This window comes from Rhineura floridana, chromosome 7, assembly GCF_030035675.1.
Source record: "Rhineura floridana isolate rRhiFlo1 chromosome 7, rRhiFlo1.hap2, whole genome shotgun sequence".
Taxonomy (NCBI): Eukaryota; Metazoa; Chordata; class Lepidosauria; order Squamata; family Rhineuridae; genus Rhineura; species Rhineura floridana.
Window position 1 is genome coordinate 25,984,747 of NC_084486.1, and position 24,695 is coordinate 26,009,441.

Below are 24,695 nucleotides of genomic sequence, written 5' to 3' on the forward strand. Positions count from 1 at the left end.
AACAAGGAAGCGTGCACAGAACTGCAGCCTCAAGTGATAAGTAACACTTACCCAACCCAAAATTCAGAATCATACCGCTTTCAGCTATTTTGCAACTGTTTATACTTTTTATGGTTATTGGATTTTAAAGGGATTTATTTCTTGTTGTGAGCTGCCTTGGTTTCCAATCGCTAACCCTACCTCACAGGGTTGTTGGGAAGATTCCATACACACACACACTGGAGATGTAAAAATACATAGACTACATATAATAGTTTATTGTCCAAATGAGATGGTCATTGCAGAACATTTTTTAAAAAAACATAAAATCAGTATTAATTTCTATATAATAAAAGCAGTGATATTTATGTAAACCCTGCCTAATTGCTTTAAAAATAGGACTGGATGCGGAGAGAAAGATTTACAAAACAAACACAGTTCTTTACTATGTTCACTCAAATGTCCCATTAATTTACAGCACAATCCTAACCATGTCTACTCCAAAGTAAGTCCTATTGAATTCAATGGGGTTTACTCCAGGTATGTGGGATCAGCACTGCAGTTTACTCCCAGAAAAGCAACTATTTGATTAAAGCTTCATATTAGGAAGGTTTTCAAAATACTGCCCTCTTCAACAGCCCAGGAAAATTTAAAGTTGTTTGACTTGTGAATAGAAGAGAAAAAAATATTTTTGGTACTGCTGAAAGCTATATACTTACTCCGTTTATGAGATTTTTAGATAAACAGGAAAAAAACACTCATTTTCTACCTTTGCAATGGAGTCTTAGGACTGCCTGGAGGCCCAGAAATCCCTTGTCAATCACAACCCTGACTTCATTTATTGGCTACAAACCTGAAAGGGCAGGGTTAGAGCAGCCAGGTAAGAGATCATTTCACGGAAGTTGTGTGGGGGTGGCAGCTGATGTTTTGGTGTATATCTCAAGAACCAGACCACCTAGAAACTTAATCTTTTTTAAAAAATGAATGCTGAGTGTCTGGAGATTAAGCTGACTCACCCAGAGAGGACCCCCAAAAGCCGGAGTATCTGGGCAAAAACTGGACATCTGGTAACCCTAGTTAGTCAATGGCCCTCATCCAAAAAAAACAAAAAAAAAACACCATGTATTTCAGGTTCCACCAAACTGCAACTTAACAGTTAACAGTGCCTTAGAAAAATTAAAACGCTATCTTAGTGATACATAATGAAGCTATTGTTGATCTGCCTATGCTAGTCTTGAAGTTGAGAGAGTAAAATTTGCCAAAGGAGATAAAAAGTGAGGATTGCGTCCTTGTGTCACCTTAGCTACCAGAAGATGCTTAGGCTCTTTTTCCCAGATCTAACAAAATGACTACCAGTGGGGCTTCAGATAAGGGTTAGTAACACCAGAAGGGCTTTATAAGTAGATCTATTAGCAATATCTGTTACACATATTCATTTTTTAAATACATCACAGAATTCATAGTAAATACCATACACATACCCAATAACAGTGGTTTTCAGATTGCCAAGAGTTCCATAGAATTCAGTGGTTCCTTATCAGACATTCCACAATTAAAAGATCAGTAACAGCACATAAGCTTCCTTTAAAGGTAGCTGCTTACCCATTACTGGTCTCCTGGAATGAGCATTTGTGGTGGAGTGTTAGGCGTTTCCTATGGTACGTCATAACCATGCAGGGCAATAGTGAGTTCCCATGGGCCTGCCCAGAAGTGCCCCACATGTCTTGACTGTACATGCTAGATGTGCTATGTGCAGGGATTCCACAGTAGATGCTTGGGGCTTCCTTAGCTATTAAAGAGAGTATATAACATGTGGGGACCCTGGATAAAATGGGTAGAGGGAAAGTGAAGGCATGGATCCTACAGATGGGAGGAGATACTCCCCCTAACCGAAGTACATAGGGAAGATTTTTGAGGGGGTGGAGTTCTACATTTCTATCCACCCTGGACACACACACACTCACACCACACACAGGGGGCATATGCCAATATGCACTAAGAATAGTTTAATTTAACATTAAGTGAGCCAAAATTTCTCAAGAGAGAGTTTTCTGAGTAATTTTCTGAGAATTTTTTTTTGCCCTCCCCCAAACTCTTGGAGAATTCCACCTCCCCCCAGAGAATGTTCAGCTGAATGCTCCACACACACACAGATGGACGCGCACACAAATGCATTGTCCACAAATAGCATGGAGAATTTGGGAAGCCATTTTCGCTCAGCCCTATTTATTTATTTGTTTGTTTGTTTATATGTTGCTTAATGTGCACAATTCTGCAGCGGTTTACATAAAACACAGTAAGATAATTAAAAGATCTATATTGTAACATTATAAACAAAGGTACAAAAAATACATAATTAAAAACAAAGAATCTGTCAGTAAAACAGAGCAGTGCAATGAATCTTATAAGCCAGCCAGAGAAAGTCTGCATAAATAGATGGATCTTCAGTAGGGATGGAAAGCTCTGTCAATTTCAGTTCTCTTTGTTTCTAATCTTAAATTTGGTTCTCTACATTTCTGTAGCAATTTGCAATTTTTTTAAAAAAAAATCCTCATAAAAATTCTTCAACCTTTTCAAGCGAATTTCTCCTAATAACCACCCTTTTGTTTGCAGTTTTGACTAATGTACACATTTTTGTGAACAATTTTGTATGTTATTTTCATCAATATATTCACTTTGTGCACACTTTCCCCTAATATATGCATTTTTGCAAACATTGCTTAGTTGGAGAACTGCATCACAAAATTCAGTTATGCGCAAATTTTTAAGGATGGCTATGTTTTGGTTTTCATATTGTTTCAGAAAGTGCAAATTTGATAAATTCGACTTAAAATGTGAACCAAATTGAATTTATCCCCCATCTCTAATCTTTAGGAGGCATTAAAACTTGCCATTGTTTCTCCATCATGAACAGCACCTGAGAGAGTGTTCCAGAGAGTGGGTAAGCACTCCTGAGAAGGCCTGTTGCATGAGAAGATGACATTCTGCCACTTCTGGTATCAGCAAAGCCCCCTTGGAAGATCTGAGAGATTGATCAGAGATATAAAAGGGAAGATGGTCTACTAGGTACCCTGGTCCCAAGTTGTTTATCTCTACCAGTGAGATTGCAGTCACCTGAGAAAGACTCAGAAAGACTGAGAAAAGCCTTGCGTGGGGGGGCTGTAGCATTCATAAACAAAAAAAAGCCCTCATGGGACCAGGCCATGTAAAAGAGGCTCCCATGCAGCTCTGTGTGTGTGTGAGAGAGAGTGTGTGAGTGAGTGAGAGAGAGAGAGAGAGAGAGACTAGATGTTACAAAACACAGGGTTCCTGCCAAAAACAGCTGCCCTATGCCAAGTTCCTCCCCTCTGTAACATCTGCTACCATTTACCACATGTCCCAATGTCCACAGCACTAGCAGAGGCAGGGAAACACTCAGCACAACAACACTGAGAAGGAGGTAACCTGAAGCAAACATTACTGAGGAGAGGGGAACTCAGCATGGGTCTGCTTTCGGGTATTTTTGTAATGTTTAGTTCTGCTCTATGTAAAGGCAGAGTATAATGTACTGTAAATGTAAGATCAAATAACAGGGAATTTACGGGTTTCATATTGAAAGATGTGAAGGTCAGACTTGAAGCACAAATAAAAAAGCAGATTGAGCAGCTGAACTGAGAAAAAACTCCTTTCACCCATCAGTCTGCTAGATGGAGTTGGCAGACTCCTTGTTATATTTCCTAAGAGAAATATGCAAATATTTACTGTGTTGATAAAAGAATTTGTGGAGTAGAGTTACAGTAGCAGCAGAATAAAGCATATATTGTCTGTTTTAGAAAGTCTTACTCAACTTGACCAGTGAAAAAGTTTGTAAGTCAAAGCTATTCATTTTGTTCCCAAAGATTGCCCAGGGGTACCGGGGAACAGAAATTATTTTTGCCAACCTTTATAGCTGGCTTTCCCCTTTTCTTGCAAATATGGCTCTGTACTTTGGAACAATAAAAGAGTGTGACAGTGTCTGCTGGATGAGCTTAAGGCAATCTGGCACCCAGGGCTGTAAATTAAAATGACACCCACTGGATAAATAAAGAGGAGTGGTGGGAATGAAAGCAGCTAGGAAGGAAGAGAAACAGAAAACAGCAGAAGGTGGAAGGGGAAGGTGGTGTGGACATGAATGGTTCAGCTATGTTGACCTTTCACTGTCGGAAATGGAATCAGATCTGATATGCGCACCAACTGTAGCCTCTGTTCTAGGGACAGGAGGGGAAGCCTCAGCTGAAAATGGGAGGGGCCACAGCTCACAGGTAAAGCTCATGTTTGGCATGCAGGAGGTTCCTAGTTTAATCCCTGGCATCTGCCATTGAATTAAAATAGTCTCAGCCAGAAGGACTAGAAAAAACTTCTGCCCATGTCTTTCATAACAGAATACGCAGATCTAGAATACATTGCGGTAATGTCTCACTCTGTGGCAGACAGCTTGTATCTTATACCAGGAAGCACAAAGGGGGAGGATGGAAGGAGCGAGAGCGAGCGAGGGCGAGAGCGAGCGCAAAAAGCAATGAGATAGAAAACGGCAGGGAAAATGCAGATATCAGGGGAAAGTGTGTGTAAAAATATTTTCACTAACATACAGAAATGTATTATAGTAGGGGAAGCTGCACACAAAATGTGTGTGTGGGGAGAAATTAGCACTAAAATGCTGAAGAATTTGCAACTTGTTGCAGAAATATGGAGAACTGGAGTTTAGATTGGAGAAATGAGATGATGAGGACCCAAATGGACAGATCCTTCCATCCCTAGTAGTGGCCCAATATTGCATGTTTGCTGACCCATCCCACAGTTGCCCCCAGAGCTTTCTTTAGGGGATGATGCTGACCACCTGTAAAGTATGTTTCTAACATGCCACTCTCTACGCAGCCTTGCTTCCAAGTGCTTAATAGTTCTGTTAAGTGTGTATATATGTGAGAACCTGCATTCAGTCCTGCTTTCTCACATAGTCAAAAATATTTCATTCCCAGGTGCTTTCAGAATACCAGGAGATTTTGTGGAGGGGAGTAGAATGTTACCTGCTATTATTTTGGACTAGTACAGAACCTAGAATAATTTGTCCTCAAAACAAGAGATAGATAGCAAACAGCAGCATCTAGAGATAGAACAGCATACTGCAGCCCAAAGCATTAACCTTCCAGAAACAGGGGGCAAAGTGCAACTTGTGACATTGATGACTAAGGGCCAGCGTTTTTTAAGAAAAAAACAAAAAAGAAACTGAATTTTATAAGGCCTAGAGAAGTTACATGCTTTCTGAAGCTTATCAGTAAAATACGTGCTTGGAAGCTGCTGTTGTAATGGCTAACTTGGAATGCAGATATGGGTGGAGAAATTAATGTGCCGTGTGCATAAGAGATGGTGGGCATAGTCAGAAGACTGACCAATGGAAAGGTGACAGGTTGGCACTAAGGGGCCAATTAGAATGTGCCATGAATTTTTGCTTGCAATGTATAAAAGTGTAGCACCCCCATAAGGGGTGTGCTTGTTTTGCAAATTATCACCTTGCACCTCTTTCTGGCCAGAACGAAATAAAGCTTGTTGGACCCTTCAACCTGGGTGTGGTCATTTGGCTGTACTGTGCACCGGGCAACGGACCCATTTGGGAGACAACAACATTTTACTGGCAGAACATGACATTAGCCCTTCTCACACCAAAGACCCAGCTTCAGATCCATTCTTCAGACAAAAAAAGAAAAAGACCCATTGTGATTGTTTTCTTTTTTAAAATGTACCTCAAAATAAGTAGTGTAAATCTGTTGGACGACTCAGTCTGTGAGTCATTGAGAACCTGAACTCAAAGGGTTAATTGATATCTTGTTGAGATGTGAGGGGATAGTGGGGTAAGTGTTCTCATTCCTCCCAGTCTCTCTAGCCATACCTCTCTACTTTACTTCCTCTTTCTTCCTTCTATTCCTTCTAAGCCTCATGCTGATGGCAGCCATACTTGCTGCTGAGAGCTCTTTGCTCTACAATGTAAATATGCTTTATTTCTAGTAAACACTGATTTGAAGCCCATTGATCAAATCTCTTGTCTGATCCGTCACTACTCATCGGGGAGCTGATTCAGACTTCAGTATCAACATAGATCAGTCACCTTATATTTTTTAAGCAACAGGATTTGTGGCTTTGGCATTCTGATACTGCATGTGTTAGTTGTCCACTATGTTACAGAGGCCTAACTAGCCTAAACCAGAAGTCAGGCATTTAGTCACCAGTTCTATGGTGTGGAACACTCCTCCAGCAGAGATATGGCAGGTATCCTTGCTTCAGGCATTTCTTGAACACTTTTTTTATACTGACAGGCTTTTGTTGTTATTAGGTGCCTTCAAGTCGACTACAACTTATGGAGATCCTACGAATCAGCGACCTCCAACAGCATCTGTCATGAACCACCCTGTTCAGACCTTGTAAGTTCAGGTCTGTGGCTTCCTTCATGGAATCAATCCATCTCTTGTTTGGCCTTCCTCTTTTTCTACTCCCTTCTGTTTTTCCCAGCATTATTGTCTTCTCTAGTGAATCATGTCTTCTCATGATGTGTCCAAAGTAGGATAACCTCAGTTTCATCATTTTAGCTTCTAATTATAGTTGTGGTTTAATTTTTTCTAACACCCAATTATTTGTCTTTTCCACAGTCCATGGTATGCGCAAAGCTCTCCTCCAGCACCACATTTCAAATCAGTTGATTTTTCTCTTATCTGCTTTTTTCACAGTCCAACTTTCACATCCATACATAGAGATTGGAAATACCATGCTCTGAATGATCCTGACTTTAGTGTTCAGTAATACGTCTTTGCATTTGAGGACCTTTTCTAGTTCTCTCACAGCTGCCTTACCCAGTCCTAGCCTTCTTCTGATTTCTTGACTATTGTCTCCATTTTGGTTAACGACTGTGCCAAGGTATTGATAATCCTTGACAAGTTCAATGTCCTCATAGTCAACTTTAATGTTACATAAAACTGCTGTCATTACTTTAGTCTTTTTGACATTCAGCTGTAGTCCTGCTTTCCTCTTTAACTTTCATCAGCATTTGTTTCACATCATTACTGGTTTCTGCTAAGAGTATGGTATCGTCTGCATATCTTAAATTATTGATATTTCTCCCTCCAATTTTCACACCTTCATTTTGGTCCAATCTCACTTTCCGTATGATATGTTCTGCGTATAGATTAAATAAATAGGGTGATAAAATACACCCCTGTCTCACACCCTTTCCAATTGGGAACCAATCGGTATCTCCATATTCTGTCCTTACAGTAGCCTCTTGTCCAGAGTATAGGTTGTGCATCAGGACAATCAGATGCTGTGGCACCCCCATTTCTTTTAAAGCATTCCATCGTTTTTCATGAACTACACAGTCAAAGGCTTTGCTGTAATCTATAAAGCACAGGGTGATTTTCTTCTGAAATTCCTTGCTCCGTTTCATTATCCAACATATGCTTGCGATATGATCTCTGGTGCCTCTTCCCTTTCTAAATCCAGCTTGGACGTCTGGCATTTCTCGCTCCATATATGTTAAGAGCCTTTGTTGTGAAATCTTGAGCATTATTTTACTGGCATGGGATATTAAGGCAATAGTTCGATAATTACTGCATTCCCTGGGATCCCCTTTTTTTGGAATTGGGATGTATATTGAACACTTCCAGTCTGTGGGCCATTGTTTAGTTTTCCATATTTCTTGACAGATTTTTGTCATAATTTGGACAGATTCAGTCTCAGTAGCTTGTAGCAACTCTATTGGTATGCCATCTGTTCCTGGTGATTTGTTTCTTCCAGAGCAGCTTTCACCTCACATTCTAACATTTCTGGTTCTTCATCATATGGTTCCTCCGTGAATGAATCTATCATCCTTGCTTCTCTTTTATAGAGTTCTTCAGTGCATAGTAGGGCCCTGCTTTGCAGCGGCCCGCTTTGTGGCATTCCACTAATACAGTAGCTTTCAATTAGAGTAAGGCCCCACTCATACGGCACTTGTTCTGCTTTTACAGCATTTTTCAGGCATCGGGCACCATTCTATTGAATGAGTTCCACTTTTAGGCAGGTTTCGGTTTTAGGCGGGGGTCTGGAACATAACCCACCATATGAGGGGGCCCTACTGTATTGCTTCCATCTCCCTTTTATTTCATCTCAGTCAGTCAGTGCATTCCCCTGTTGATTATTCAACATCCCTACTCTTGGTTTAAATTTTCCTTTCATTTCTCTAATCTTTTGGAATAGGGCTCTTGCTCTTCCCTTTTTGTTGTCCTCTTTTATTTCTATACAATAACTATTGTAATAGTTCTCTTTGTCCCTACATACTAGTCGCTGTATTGTTGCATTTAGGGTTCTAACCATGTTTCTATCTTATCTCCTTTTGCTTTTGCTTTTCTTCTCTGTTTAACCATTTTAAGAGTTTCTTCAGTCATCCATTGAGGTCTCTCTCTTTTTAACTAGAGGTATTGTCTTTTTGCATTCTTCCCTGATAATGTCTCCACTCCATAGTTCTTCTGGTTCTCTGTCAACTAAGTTTAAAGCCTCAAACCTGTTCTTTATTTGATCTTTATATTCTTCTGGGATGTTATTTAAATTGTGTTTTGGCATTATGATTGCTTTGTTGTTCTTCTTCAGCTTCACTCTGATTTTCGATATGACTAGTTCATGATCTGTGCCGCAGTCTGCTCCTGGTCTTGTTTTCGCAGAAAGTATGGAACTTCTCCATCTTCTGCTACCAGTTATATAATCAATTTGATTCCTCTACTGACCATTTGGTGATGTTCACGCGTACAGTCATCTTTTCGGTTGCTCAAAAAATGTGTTTGCAAGAAACAAATTACTGGCTTCACAGAATTCAGTAAGTCTTTCTCCTGCTTCATTTCTGTCTCCTAAGCCCAATTTCCCCACAATTCCTACTTCTCTGTTCCCTGCTTTTGCATTCCAATCCCCCATGATTATCAGCACATCTTGTTTTGGTGTGTGATCAATTTCTTCCTGTACTTCTGCGTAAAATCTCTCCAATTCCTCTTCTTCTGCGTTTACCGTTGGAGCATAGACTTGGATGATGATTGTGTTAATAGGTTTCCCGTTTAACCACATTGATATCACTCACTCAGACCTTGCGTTGTAGCTAATTGCTTTTGCTACATCACTTCTCACTATTAAAGCAACCCCGTTTCTCCTTAATTTCTCATTTCCTGCATAAAATATTTTGCCTGATTGAAAATGTCCCATTCCCGTCCATTTTAATTCACTCATGCCAAGTATTGTAATGTTGATACGTTCCATTTCTTGCTTGACGATTTCTAACTTTCCCTGGTTCATGCTTCTCACATTCCATGTTCCTATTGTGTAAGTTGTACAACTCCGGACTCTCCTTTCGCATCTGTGCGCATCAGCCTCTGGGCTTCCTTTCAGCTTTGACCCAGCTGCGTCATTAGTCACAGTGCTACTCGAACTTGTCCTTTGTTCTTCCCCAGTAGCTCAGTGAGTGCCTTCTGACCTGGGGGTCTCATCTTCCAGCACTATCTCGTGTTGCATTTTGGATACTCTGTTCATAGGGTTTTCGTGGTAAGAGATATTCAGAGGTGGTTTACAATTGCCTTCCTCGGAGTTTGTATGTATGAGTATGTAGTTGTTTATACTTTTTCTTGAGTAGCCAGTCATGTTAATGTTTGTTCTGTACTGCTTTTAAATATTTTTATGTTGCTGTACACTGCCCTGATGTAATGTGAGAGGGCAGTATATAAATACTTGTATAAATATAAATAAATAAAATACATGACCATTTAATTGTTCCTTTTAATAGTTGATTTCACGTGTCAAACCAACAAGCTGGCCAAAGACAAAGGTGCTACTGAGAAATAACTGCATGTAGTTGGAGCTGACCCATCCCCACCTCTGATCAGCAAAAGTCTTGCAAAACTTCAAAGTCCATTTGGATCATATTCCTAAAGCTTCATTGTCTGAATGCTGTTTGTATGTCAGCATTATAATTAATTATATAAATTGCCTTTCTGTGTATCTAAACATCTGATTATCCAAATGCTTCCCTATTTTCTTTGAGTTGGTATAAATCAGTTGGAACATTGCTTGAAATGAGAACAGAAGAATTAAAGGGGGAAACTGTAAAGACCTTGGAAATTTCACCTAAAATCAAGCCAGTTTCCACAGAGTGCTCAACTGTGAAATTAAAAAACACAATACTGACACCAAGTGGAGGGAAGCTGCCAGCCAGTCTTGGGTTACTTGCTGCGTACACTATGGATGATGGATTTCCTCTGTCTGTTGTGTCAACCCTTGGGACAGCAGGGTAGGGGATAGAATCTGTGATAAAAGTAGATGAATGATTGGAATGGGGTGATGAGGCAGAAATAAGGGGGGAAGGAAGGAAGATGGTGCAGGGTGTTGTCATGTTAAAAACTGTTAATAACCTCATTTATAATAGATATATAATTGTGTGAGAGAGTCTGGAAGGTCATCCTCCAATCCCTTAATCCAAAGCAGGATCCTCTGTGTATTAAAGGTAAAGGTGTCCCTGCACTTATAGTGTGAGTCGTTTCCGACTCTTAGGGTGACGTCTTGCGATGTTTACTAGGCAGACCATATATATGGGGCAGGATTGTCAGTTCCTTCCCCGGTCTTTCTTTACCCCCAGCGTATGCCGGGTACTCATTTTACTGACCACGGATGGATGGAAGGCTGAGTGGACCTCGACCCCTTTTACCGGAGATTTGACTTCCTCCTTCTGTTGGAATCGAACTCCGGCCGTGAGCAGAGCTTCGGCTGCGTTACCGCCACTTACCACTCTGCGCCATGGAGGTACACATATTAGGTACACATATTTCCTGCATCATTAACCCCCAGAACCTGAATTGCACTGCAAGCCAGTCTAGACAAGCAACTGGCCCTTGACTTCACCTTTTCTGTAAGTGGGGGACTGTATGTTTGAATGGTCTCCTTCCCCCCCCCCGCACAAATCTTTATACCGAGATAACTAGCTTGTTAAGAAAAAGGCTAGGTTAGAACCCTTCTCCCTAATTTCCTAGGTTTTTTTATACTATACAATATACAGTTTTTCATATTTACTGATTATGGCAATTACAATATCATATATATCATTCCACTATTAAACCAGATTCATTATAGTTATCAGGGGTGCTGCATTTCATACTCTTATATGAAAGTAGACGAATAATAGATTCAAACTTACTTGCCCTGGACCAATTCATTGGCTCCTTCAGCTTAAATAAGAATGTTAAGGAATGGGCTGGATTTTTAAAAAATGTCTGCCTTGTCTCCCCACCCGCACTCCAGTAAGTTTTAATATGCTTTAATATGTTTTAATATGCAACATGGAGATAGAATAGATCCAAATATGGTAAGAAAGAAGTTACAGTATCTCAGAAAAGTCCCCTACCTAGAAGCTGTGCTGATGTTTACTTTTCCTCTCTAAAGTTGTTTATATTCATTGGAGGGAGAAACTATCATTTCAAACCGAGCAAGTTTCCCATCTGCACTCACTGTGCTACTGATAAAGCAATAATTTACTGTGGTGTGACTTCACAATACAGCATGAGAAATAACTCGGAGTTAATGAGAAAGTATCTGTTGGCTCAGTCCTGCTACCTGATAGCTCCTTACCTGAGGGTCATCTGCCTCCACCAATGAGGAATGGCTCTCAAGGCAGTCCACAAACAGCTCTTCGTAGTGCTGGAGAAAATGCAGGAGAATGGCATTGCAAAGTGTTTGCTTTTCACCAGCTGAAGGACTGCAAGGAATTCTGAAACGAAAAAGAGAAAACAAGGAAATAGAACACCATCAGTTTAATGGTCTTCATACTCTAGCTCCATGAATCATCAATCACCCATGAATTGCTCTCTGATTGTCATTAGAAAGGAACTTGCAGAACATAAATGTTTTAAGTGCTTGCTGTTATATTTTTTTAAAAGGAGGAAATTGAAAGATAAATGTGCATCTTACAGACAGCTTTGAGGGCAGCCACAATTTTTGCTGAACTTGCTATAACAGGAAGGAAGGAAAGAAGGAAGGAAGGAAGGAAGGAAGGAAGGAAGGAAGGAAGGAAGGAAGGAAGGAAGGAAGGAAGGAAGGAAGGAAGGAAGGAAGGAAGGAAGGAAGGAAGGAAGGGAGAAAGAGAAAGAAAAGCTGTTTCTACACTTGTGTTTTACAAATCAGTACTAGCAAATCAGTGTAGCATACTTCCAACCTGCATTATGTTTGGAATTGTGCTATGTTGCTTTGGCATGCCTAGGCTACCAGTACCTAATTAAGGTTGAACTCTACGTAAATCACATTGGGATGATCTGCTCATATCTGCTAGTAGGCCAGGTGAGGATTTTGAAGCTGGTTTGCCCTCTTCTGGAGGAGTAACCATGTTATTCTGGTGCAGCAAAAACAATACATTGTTGTGACATCTTAAAACTGGGGTGGGGAACCTTTTTCAGTTTGAAGGCTTTGATCATTTTCAGTTTGAGATTTGATCATTAGGAATGTAAATAGTGAGCTGTGTGTGATGGGCATGCAGACTGCAGGGTGATTTGCCTGCCTGATGCAAAGGTTGCAGATTTCACCTGTCAGCTAAATAGCCTGGTAAATAGTGCAGGGAAGGAGTCAGTGGTCTTTAACGAAATATAAAATAACCAATCATATAGAAAAACAAGCATTGCTGAAGCAGAGCAAGCCTGGCTTCTGCAAGGGTAAGTACTGTATCACCAACCTATTAAAGTTCTTTGAGAACTTTGTTGACACCAACAAGCATATAGATAGTGGTGATTCAGTTGACATCGTGTTCTTGGACTTTCAAAAAGCTTTTGACAAGGTACTTCACCAAAGACTCCTGAGAAAGCTTAGTAGCCATGGAATAAGAGGAGAGGTCCTCTTGTGGATCAGGAACCATCAGGACTCAGAGAGTAGGAATAAATGGACAGTTCTCCTAGTGGAGAAATGTTGAAAGTGGAGTCCCCCAAGGATCGGTACTGGGACCTGTGCTTTTTAACTTGTTCATAAATTATCTAGAATTAGGGGTGGGCTGTGAGGTGCCCAAGTCTGCTGTTGATAGTAAATTGTTCAGGGTTGTTGAACAAAAACAGATTGTGAAGAGCTCCAAAAGGACCTCTCCAAACTGAGTGAATGGACGGTAAAATGGCAGATACAATTCAGTGTAAACAAGTAAAAATTACGCATATTGGAGCAAAAAATATTTTCACATATATGCTCATGGGGTCTAAACTGGTGGTGAATGACCTGGAATGCGACCTTGGGGTTGTAGTGGATGCCTCAGTGAAGATGTTGGTCCAGTGTGCGGCAGCTGTGAAAAGGCAAATTCCATACTATGGATCATTAGGAAAGATACTGAAAATAAAACTGCTGATATCATAATGCCATATACAAATCTATCATGTGGCCATATTTGGAATACTGTGTATAGTTCTGGTCACCTCACCTCATAAAGGATATTGTAGAGTTGGAAAAGGTTCAGAAAAGGGCAACCCAAATGATAAGGGGATGGAGTGACTCCCATATGAGGAAAGGTTGCAGTTTTGGGGGCTTTTTAGTTTAGAGAAAAGGCAAGTAAGAGGTAACATGACAGAAGAGGTAACATGATAGAAGTATATAAAATTATGCATGGCATGGAGAATTGGACAGAGAAAAGCTTTTCTCCCTCTCCCATAACACTAGAACTCAGGTACATCTAAAGAAGGTGAATGTTGGAAGACTCAGGAAAGATACAAGAAAGTACTTCTTCACATAGCACATTGTTAAACTATGGAATTCGCTGCCACAAGAGGCAGTGATGGCCACCAACTTGGATTGCTTTAAAAGAGGATTAGACAAATTCATGGAGAATAAAGATATCAGTGGCTACTCACCATGATGGCTATACTCTGCCTCCCTAGTTAGAGGAGGTATGCTTCCAAATACCAGTTGCTGATGGAAATCACAAGAGGGGAGAGTGCTCTTGCACTCAGGTCCTGCTTGTGGGTGTCCCATAGGCATTTTATTGGCCACTGTGAGAGCAGGACGCTGGACTAGATGGGCCACTGGCCTGATCCATCAGGCTCTTCTTATGTTCTTATGAGGACCACATGAGGTTTTTGAACCCACAACTCCCATCAGCCCCAGCAAACAAGGCCCACAGTCAGGGTTCATGGGAGTTGTAGTCCAGCAACATCTGGCAGGCCAAAAGTTCCCTGTCTCTGGTGTAGACAATACTGAACAAGATGGACCAAAGGTCTGACTCAGTATAAGACAGCTTCTTACGTTCCTAATGTTATTATGATGAAGACTCCACTTGTTTGAAGAACAGCAAATACCCTGTTGAAATTTTCAGTGCAGCACTAGTGTGGATGGACCAGTCCTATGAAGTTGCTGTCTTAGGGAGATTTTAACAACAACAGCAACAACAATCGATTCCTGCTTGTCATGGCATTCGAAACTGAGGTGAGGAGGACTGACCAGATGGATCCAGGGAGTGGTAAATGCCTCTTTACGGGAGGGGGTGGTATGTGCCACCTTAAAGGAGGTGGTAGTGTGGCCACTACTGAAAAAATCAGCCCTGGACCCAGTAGATTGTAACAACTATTGCCCAGTTGCAAACACTCCCTTTCTGGGAAAAGTGATTGAGAGGGTTGTGGCAGAACAGCTGCAGACGTTCCTGGATGAGACTCATTATCTGGATTCATTTCAGTTTGGGTTCAGGCTAGGGATGAGGGAGAATATCCACCAAATTGGACCTGGTACCAGATTCCAACTGAATTTACCAGTTCACTATCCTTTTGGACCAGCACCAAAAGGTGGGTGGCAGCTGTAATTGGCATGGATTTTACAGCAAGGGCTGCAATCAGCAAGATTTTTTTTAAATCCCCCCCATTTTATGTAATTATTTTCATAATCACAGCTGCTGCATTCGTAATTGCAGGTATGATCATTCACATAAGCTACCTAAAAATTACACGTTTTTCCCACCGCCAAAAAACCATGTGGAATACTGTGACAATTCACGTAAGCTACCTAAAAAGTAAGCAATGTTTTTCCCACTGCCCAAAAACCATGTGAAACACTGTGATCATTTACATGTACCTATGTCAATAATTATGAACTTTTTTTGCCATCCCCCCAAAAAAACCGCTGGTCGAATCACCCCAAAATGCATGCAGCAGATCGAATCGGCAAGTGCCAGAGCAAGCGGGAACAAAAAAAGGGCTGATTAGGATCAAACAACGGGCTATCGGAATGCAAGCGCATCGGAACTATGCAGCAAACCCCATCCCTAGTTCAGGCCTGGGTTTAGGACCAAAACAGGCTTGGCCAACCTGATGGATGACCTTTATAGAGAGGACAGGGAGAGCGCAATCCTGCTTGACCTCTTAGTGGCTTTTGATATCATTGATCATGGTATCCTTCTGGACTGGCTCTGCAGGATGGGCATTGGTGGCACTGTGTTGCAATGGCTGCTTTCATACTGCAGGGTTGTATCCAAAGAGTAGTATTGAGAGAGTGCTCCTCACCTCCCTGGTGTTTACACTATGGAGTGCCATAGGGCACTATCTTGTCCCCAGTACTATTCAACATTTATATGAAGCCGTTGGGAGTGGTCATCGGGGTTTTGAGCAAGGTACCCTGCTCTGCTTCTCTATTACATCTGAATCAGAACAGGCTCTGCAAGACATGGATGAGTGATAGACTGGATGAGGGTCAATAAACTGAGCCTGAATCCTGGAAAAGCTGAGATCTTGTGGGTGGGATGTTCTCATGTCTGGGAGATAGATCAACTGCTTATCCTGGATAGGGTTTCACTCCCTCTGAAGAAGCAGGTACTTAGTCTGGGGATACTCCTTGATCCATCTCTTTCACTAGAGGCTCAAGTGAGCTCTGTGGCCAGGAGTACTTTCTGCCAGCTTCAGCTAGTACACCACTGCGATCATTCCTGGACTGTGACAGCCTGACCACAGTGGTTCATGCATTGGTAACTTCAAGACTCAATTACTGTAGTAAGCTTAATGTCCTGTGTAACTACCTACCAACAGAAGTTCGGCTGGAACCATCCCTCATTTCTTTCAGGTGCCTCTTGAAAACTGGACTTTTTAGACAGACTGAATTTCTCTCTAACCAACGCAGTATTTATTGATGCTTTTGTTTTTATTGGTTTTTACATGTTATTGGTTTTTACATTTTACATTTACATTTAAGCCACCTTGATGGACTTCTATGAAAAGTGGCCTTATAAATATTTTAATTAATAAATAAATAAGCAACAATAACAAAGTTAAAATTTTCTTAGCCTGACAAATATATGATTAAGTGGCATCTTACTTATGAAAATATATGCCTCAATATAAATATACATTTTCTACCCTTCAAGGTTCCCTGGGACTCTTCCTAGTTTGTCACCATCTCCCATTTATTCCACCATCCTCCCCCTTCCACAGTCATCATATATCAGCAGAATATATGGGCAATTGTATTATTTTTATGTATAAAACTGTTATTAAAATCTCTGGATCAAGTCTCATAACTCCATGCCAAAGTGACAAGTCATCCAAACACTGCAAGAAACTAAAGTACACAGTGAGAGATCTCAGCATGGATAGTGCGTATACCATACATAACTTGACTGATGTTGCTGATTTTCTCTAATGGAAAATGCAAATGCTGTTAGGGAGGTGGGGGGAGATTCATACATTTTTAATGATTCTATAAACAGTCAGTTTCCATTTAATCCTGACATTAAAAATATTTGGATGTTTGGCCCTGCTGTTAATTCAAGAAAGCAATTATTGGTGTAATTACAAAGGATATATAAGTTATGGTACATCAAATGTGGGTTGTAACATGGTGGCATTCTTCATAGTCTAATGCTAGTGCATCCTCCAGGCCCATATAATTCCACAAGCTGACAATTAAATTGTCACTCATTGTAACTAAATGATCATTTAATGCAGCCGAAGGTCCCCAACAGAGAGTTTGGAAGAGTAGATAGCCACAGAGGGGAAAATACATCAGCAATGGCAAGGAAACCACTTTCAAAGTAAATACAGTTTGATAACTTTGACTTTCGTGGAAAAAAGGGCCCCTCCAGACTTTTTTTTATGGGTGCATTCTACATGTCATTGACACAATCATAGTGTAATAGTGGTGGATTTATACTAGACTGTCCACACATCATTCCACTTTATTAGTTCTGCAACGCTTCTCTCATGTTTTCACGTGATTGCTGTCTGGAGGGGCACTCCTGCAATATAGTGCAACATGAAAAAATGGACTGCCTTCAAGTCGCTTCCGACTTACGGCAACCCTATGAATAGGGTTTTCATGGTAAGCGGTATTCAGAGGGGGTTTACCATTTCCTTCTTCTGAGGCTGAGAGGCAGTGACTGGCCCAAGGTCACCCAGTGAGCTTCATGGCTGTGTGGGGATTCGAACCCTGGTCTCCCAAGTCATAGTCCAACACTCTAACCACTATGCCACACTGGCTCTCACAGCGCAACAAGAGGGTATAAAAAAACGCAGGACATTGGTGGTATTAAAAGTGACAGGATTTCAGCAGGAAATTACAGGACATGCACTAATTGGAAACAACGCAATATGTCTACCCCAAAATGTTTGCAGACACAAACATTATTGAAAGAGGGATTGCATATAACCTCTCTGATACCACTGTGAACTCAAACCATAATGGATGCACAATAAAAAGGACATCTGGAGGGATCTCAAGCCAGTGAACACAGTGAGCAAATTGTTACGAAAAAAGTAATTTGTTCATCACAAACTTGTAGATTTCATGGCACATGTAAACTCAGAGAACATTTTAGGCCAGAATACACAATCAGCAAAATTAAGTGGGTAAACCATTTCCTGAACTACTGCACTTCAGGCAGTGAAATGTTTGAAAGTTTCCTCATAGGAACAACTGTACATGGAAAACTAGTGTCTCAAAGTAAAAGCTAGTGCAGAACCCTTCTCTCACACATGCACTGCTAGGCATAACATATGTAAGGAGAGGGTTTGTGGGGAGCATTAAATCCTAGAATCGCTCAGCTACAGACTGAAGTGATATAACCAGGAAAACTATACCACACGAAGATAGAACTTACACATTAATGGTATATAGTAATCATAACAACTCCTTACCGGAAAAGGGTGGGGCCAAAAACAATGGCTAGGTTCTCCATTGTCATATGATTCACATCACTATACGATGCCACCTTGACCAGAAATCTAGTAAGGAAATGGAAAAGGCTATAGTGGGCTCTTGGCAGGTTGCTTAATAGCCGTTTTAGACATCTTGTGCATTCTGCCATATGGTTTATATTATCTGTGAAGGATGAAATGTTAATCATTAACTGAGGTGGGTATAGGTTAGCAAAGGTTGCAGTTATTCGTACTAATATTTTATACTCATTGAGTACCAAATATGTGCTAAGTGTTTTGTGTAGAAGTGAGATAGCCATTTGGGAGATGGGTGACAAAGAAGTATCAACAACAGAAACACGAGTGACCTGTGCACCCTCTGTGCAACAGGGACATGTACGAGGTCCAAGTGCTCTTATGGTTCTCTGTTCACTGGTTCTTATGGTTCACTGTTTTCAAACAGTGCAAGTAGAAGATAAACAAATCACTCATGCTTCCACTGTTGCAGCTTCATTGTAACATGCAAATCTACTCTGTGTTATGCAGACAAGACTGAGAAAGGACAAATGTTCATGATTAATGATCATGATTAATGATCATGAATAGAAGGAATCAATATGGGGATAGTCAAGGAGTAAGAGAGGAACAAATGAGGGCCAATCTGCACATTCAGAAACATCACATGGTACAGCCTTCCTGGGACTGCACCACTTCAAACCTCTGGTGGTGGAATCACATGCTTAAATGCTCCCCTATGCAAGGGGGGGGGAGTCCTTACCATGGAGAAATCTAGCACATCAGTGAGAAAGCTAGGCAAAAGCCTTCTCCCTGATCTCCATATAGGCACGGAGGGGTTGTTTCTATTGTGTGTGTTTTTAAACCTTGGAGAGCATGCAAACCTGCAATCCTCACCTGCAGTCTGAAGTAGAAGAATTCCAGGAAGTTGCATGATTTCTCTGCATGCGGAGATCAGCCCCAAGCTGGTGTTAGGAGAATAAGAAAGATTTTGCTAAATAAATGGTGTCTTCTTGAGGAGAGGTTTATAGGAGAAGAAAGTGGTTTGATGAGGAAAGATGGGGAGATTTTTCTAGGCATATGTAGTGATGTAGCTAAAGGCACAGAGATGGAAGCACAACAAGCAGTTAATTAACACATGAGTTTGTGAAGAAAGGAGGGAGTAAAAAGGATGAGAAGGGGAAACACAGGAGGATATATAAAGAGAATTTGAAAGCTTAAGTTGATGTGGATGTGGAGCATGACAGCAAACTTGACAGCAAATCTGAAGTTGATATGGAGTGTGACAGCAAGCATGTGAACACAAATGGATACCAATAGCCACAAAGCATTCAGTAATCTTGAGCACATCTATGCAGTGTTCTTCACTCTCTGAGTTTGTTCTGCACCTCGTAGCTCAAACACCTTCATTCATGTTTGACATGTACAAACTGGCTTCAAATTATAGAACAGACCAAAATACATGGTAGCATCCATTTCAACCCTCCTCCTAATCAAAATCCGTTACACATGTATTAGCATCTTTCCAAGATATGGCAACACACCCACTTGAACAAGAATATGGAAAAGAGGCATTCTCTCTGGACTTGCTTTACCTTCAAAAGTGGCTAAAATATCGGTGCACAGATTGTCAGGGAAAACAGCAACTGGGAGCTCATTCAGGAAGAGTTTAAGAAGGCTGGCAATGGAATTGACATCTCCTTCATTAACAAGATCCACCTCTTCTCCTTGATCATACTTCTGCTTCAGCGCTTTGATTTTGGTTGCTGAGCCACTGATCCGAAATAAGCCTTTGTGATTCAGTCCTATTGAAATAGCCAACATCCTATACTAATAGTGAATTTATTCTGATACTAACATCCATCCACAAGACAAAGGTATCACTGGACTTGAGGGGACCCTAAGATTTGCAAAAGCAGAATATCCTCTTGGGAGTTAAGATCAGCAGAGGAGGACCTCTTGGGTTCCACTGCCTTCAGAATTCAGAATTTTGAGAGGCAGCCAGGGAAAAGCAGTTCCTAAACTGTGGAATTCCCTCTTCACAGAGGTGTGTCTGACATCTTCATATGTAGTTTTCGTTGTATGCTGAAGACACACCTCTTTACCCTGGCCTTTGACACCTGATATAGATATATTAGGACCCACCCTCTTCCAGTGACTGTAAAGTGTTATAAGTATTTTTAATATTGTATTTTTAAATTGTTGCCTTGAGACTTCATTTTGAAGGGTGGGTAAGGAATCTAATATAATGATGATGTTGTTGATGATATAGTGGGAACCAAAAACAGTCCAATCAGGTCTGAGCATGCTCAGCGGACATGGAATGCTGGTTGACTCAAAGGGTATGGAATGCTGGAGCGGGTGTAGGAGAATGGAAAATAGTGCATGTGTGGAACGGAGTATCCTGGAAAAGAACACAGCTGGTTGGCTAGGAAGTGAACAGGGGCACTTCACATGGCAACATTTTGTTGCAGGTTCCAATTGTTGAGATAATTATCTATAAAATGTGTAAGACAGAGCATTAAATTGCACTGATTTTTACATGCTACGATGTGGAAACAAGCCATAACTTAATATGGTACGTGACTAAAATTTGGCAATTATAACCTAGCTCTGTTAATTTTTAGTTTCCATTTCAAGTAAATGTACATAAGATTGCATCTTTACATTTGACCATATGCAGTAGGAATGATTTCTGTGCATGTTTTTTGTAATGGCAACAGAAGTAAACAACTCCATAGTTTATCTGTTCTCTTGTTGCAAGTTTGTAACCAAGAAAATATTTTTTTAAGAAAAAAGAAAATGGCAGTAAAACACTTTTGCTCTGTAAAGACAATATAAATATATCCTTTCAATATTATGAATATTAGCTAATATGATCCAGTTCTGTCAAAATCAATGGGAAGTCTGGCATTAATTCTAATGTAGTGCTTAGATTTGTACCTAACAAATTTCCATTTCATAACTATTCCCCTTCAGGTGACCTATATGATAATAATCTATTTTTATACTTAACTCCTGTTTTATTGTTCTACTGTGGTTATTCTCAAAGAAGATATGACTAGAGATGAGGCCGAGATCTGTTCTGACTTTCCTTACCACTAAGAACAGATTCTGTTCTCCCTCACATGCACACCCCCAACAAAATGAATTGATGCAAAAGTTCTTAGAAAGTCTGTCAGTATTAATGGGCCTACTCTGAGTATGATTAATGTTGGATATCACCCACTGTTTCAGAACCCAGAACTGCCTTTGGGCATGCACAAAAATGATGACAACACAGACATTGCACCAGATGCATTCAGACCTTGTTAAGCCACATTGTGCATGCCTGCACCTGCCATCAGAGGCCTGAAGAACCACACAGGATCAATGATATCATCAACTCCATGCTGTGCTGGAGATAGCCACAGGCCACATGAAATCCCCACTTCATATGCTGCTTGCTAACAAGATCAGGCACCCCCATAAGTTCAGTGCATGGAGATTAACATTGTTATTTGAAAAGAACAAAATGATTCTTGCATCTACAAAGCTCAGCTAAAGATTATGAACTTACCAAACTCTTCTAAATATCCCACTATGTGTTTGACAACTGAAGGAACATGATGGTGAGGTGCATCTTGGGCTGAGTAGTCAAGGGGAACGCCAAAGATTCTCTGAGGCTGTGGCCCAACTTTATTTCTGTTCTGCTTAATTTCTATGGAGGATAATGATTGCTGCAAACAAACAGGAATAACTGCTGTAACACCTTCTTGGGGGCCTGTTGCACCACTGATGCAAAAGAAATGGTCTAAAAAGTAAAGATCTCATGGGGTGGGGTAAAAAATGTAGCATGCAATATAAAGTTTTCAATTGGCAATCAAAATTTGGTTTTGCTATTTGAGCAAACCCAAAGGCTCCCATTGCCCCCATTTTTGCCCATTTTAAACTCCAGCCAGATAGCAATGTACATGAAAGAACATTGCTATCCAGAGAATCCCAAGCTTTTTAAACCCCTTTGGTTTTTCTGATTACAGTATTACATTGTTGTAGATACCTCCACTGTATCAAAATTCACTTCACTAGGATAAGATTTTCTCTCCTGTGCTGAATGCCTTGACCTCTGGCTTGGTTTGCATAAGATTCATGAGACAACAATTTCACTGAAATATGCATCAGAGGTTGTTGTTAGGAATAACAGAAAGGACTGAAGACTGAAAGGTAGATATATATATAATCAATCATATACTTAAGATGGGATTGGACCTTGAATGAAGTTGGTGGTGATGCTTTTTTGTTCATCACTGAAGCCTAAACATTTCCAAGAGTGGCTCAGATCCCAAGAGGAGCTTTAGATGGATCCAAGCGCTTATGTAAGCTCAGTTCTGACTCTCCTTAAATAGCAAATACCACCCACCACCACCCCACATTGAGAATACTCCATCACAAAGTGCTTTTGAAACTCCTTTAAGTTTCAAGTTGTCTGACGGCGGTTTGTCAAAAGGAACCCGCTCAGTACTTCATGTACAGTTTTCTGGACCCTGGTCACTATATTAGCTTCCAACACCAGCATAAGAGCCATGCTCTTGCATTACAAGAATCAGACGGTATAACGCTTGGTGGACTGCACCACTTTAGACTGAAGGTGGAGAGAAATTGCATGGTTGTCTTCCGTATTAAAAAAACCCCACAGACATACCAGGGAGGTTTCTAACCTAGCTTTCTCCTTGAAATACATGCTTTCTTTGCACAGGGGATTTTAAACACAAAGGATCATTCTAGCATATGGCTTTAGCCTGAAAATAGCCAAGCCTGATTCCACAGAAGAACATCGTCTCCAGGAAGTAGTAGAAATGAACCAGATTTAGCTGAAAAATAGATGGGCATGTGATCGAACAGGTTGATTCTTACAAGTACCTGGGTATCCATTTTCATAGCACACAGAAAGACTGCAATTGCAATTGCAGACTTACTCAAAACCAATTTTATGCTTCTTTTTCACTAAGAGCAGTATGTTTATTCCTACCACAGTGGAGATTTTAACAGCTAAACTAATTTCCCATCTCCTCTATAGAGTTGCAGTGTGGGTCACAGACCTGCATTCCTCCATCAAAAGAGTTCAGTCTTCATTTCTGCTATCTATTCTAAGTGCCCCAAAATGTGTAGATGGCTCGGTTCTCAATCTGGAGGTGGGCCTATGCACAGCACACTGACAAGCCTTCCTTGGAGCCATGTTCTGTATTATTAGGTTCGACTGCTATGCAGGGAAGCTGCAGACCCATATGTTCATGTGACTCTGAAGGACTCAGACATATCTCTATGGAAAAAAGCTGTGCCACAAAAGATCTCCTCACTTGGTCTTTCTATTACAGTGTAAGCTTAACAGCTTGCACACTAAATTTTCAGTCAAGCAGAGAATCTGGATATTGACAGAGTATGATAGCCCTGTCAAACCACTGCTGCTCCCCTATAACCCTAGGACTAAATGATCCCCCTAGCAAAGAATGTGCCCTTTATTTCGGCAAACTATCTGTGCCAAAGTATAGGAGAGCATTTTTTCTGGCTAGTATTAATGCCATGCCCTCTATGATGATGGAAGGATGCTTCTAAGGCATACCTCACAATCAGAGACTGTGTCCAGAGCTTGGAAGTAACTAGTTACAAATAACGAGGTGCTTGTAATTTATTACTTTTCTGAGTAACAAATGGGTAACTTCATTACATTTTGCTGGAAATAGTAGTAACTTCATTACTTTTGAGCTGTAACTGTAACATTTCCATAGTTACTTTTGGGCGTTACTTGGGGGGGGGAGCTGGGGAAGTCTGCTCCTCTGATTTGTGAATAAAAATCATGTGCTTCAAATTGGGCTTCTGTGCAGCATTGCTCTTCCCTCGTGCTCTATGGGTGCTTAGGAGGCAACGAGGGAGGAGGTGAAGAGCAAGATGGGGTGGAGAAAACAACTATTTAAAAATGGACAGGAGTGGAGAGAGAAAAGAGCCGGAGGGCAAGGAGGCAACAAAAAAATGGACATGAAGGACTGGCTGTGGAGGTGAGAGACGATGACAATGGGGGGGCGGGCACTTAATGATGTCATAAAATCATAAAAAATAAGTAACTGGGTGTGCCCACCCCACAATCTGTTCTGAGCCAGGACAACTCATACACCCCAGGGAATGGGAGGGTGTCCTCTACAAGATGTCAGTGTGTCCCGCCTGGTCCAGAGCTTTTGCTGGGTGCAGGGCAGGGATAAGGGCATCTATGCACAACCCAAAGTGACAAAAATATGCAGAAAACTATAGGAAACTGGTGGCGGCCACCCAAAAATCTGCACTGTGCCAGGCAGTAGTGTAGTGGCAAATTCAGAAATGCAGGGCCCCTTCATGAGGGTTGAGAATGAGGTCCTTGTTAATGCCTTCTCCCATAACAACTGATGTCCCTAGGAGACAATCAGTATGAAAGGGGAGAGTATTAGCTACTGAAAAGAGTCTTCTCAGTGGGTGACTCACCTCCTTTCACTCTGATTGGCTCCAATCAGCAGGAAAGGACAAGGAAGCATAATAGAAGACTCTTCTCAG

At 41.0% G+C, this 24,695-nt stretch overlaps 1 protein-coding gene across 1 annotated transcript; it reads right to left on the reverse strand.

Annotated features, from left to right (window-relative positions):
* Positions 1-10,233: 10,233 nt before the first annotated feature.
* On the reverse strand, positions 10,234-23,048 carry LOC133388625 (protein FAM13B-like). The gene is made up of 6 exons (XM_061634583.1): positions 23,037-23,048; positions 21,697-21,856; positions 19,733-19,942; positions 18,123-18,306; positions 11,617-11,755; positions 10,234-10,299 (listed from the first exon to the last, which is right to left on the reverse strand). Exons 1-6 carry the CDS (start codon positions 23,046-23,048, stop codon positions 10,234-10,236), a joined length of 771 nt encoding a protein of 256 aa, XP_061490567.1.
* Between the last annotated feature and the right edge of the window lie 1,647 nt (positions 23,049-24,695).

What these genes read in the sequence shown, in the direction of transcription:
- LOC133388625 (XM_061634583.1), bottom strand. An exon ending in TATTTTAGCCACTTTTGAAG is followed by an intron (nt 18,307 to 19,732) that starts GTAAAGCAAGTC and finishes CATCCTTCACAG; the next exon opens with ATAATATAAACCATATGGCA. An exon ending in TGGAGGCAGATGACCCTCAG is followed by an intron (nt 10,300 to 11,616) that starts GTAAGGAGCTAT and finishes CTTTTATCACAG; the next exon opens with ATTCTATCCCCTACCCTGCT.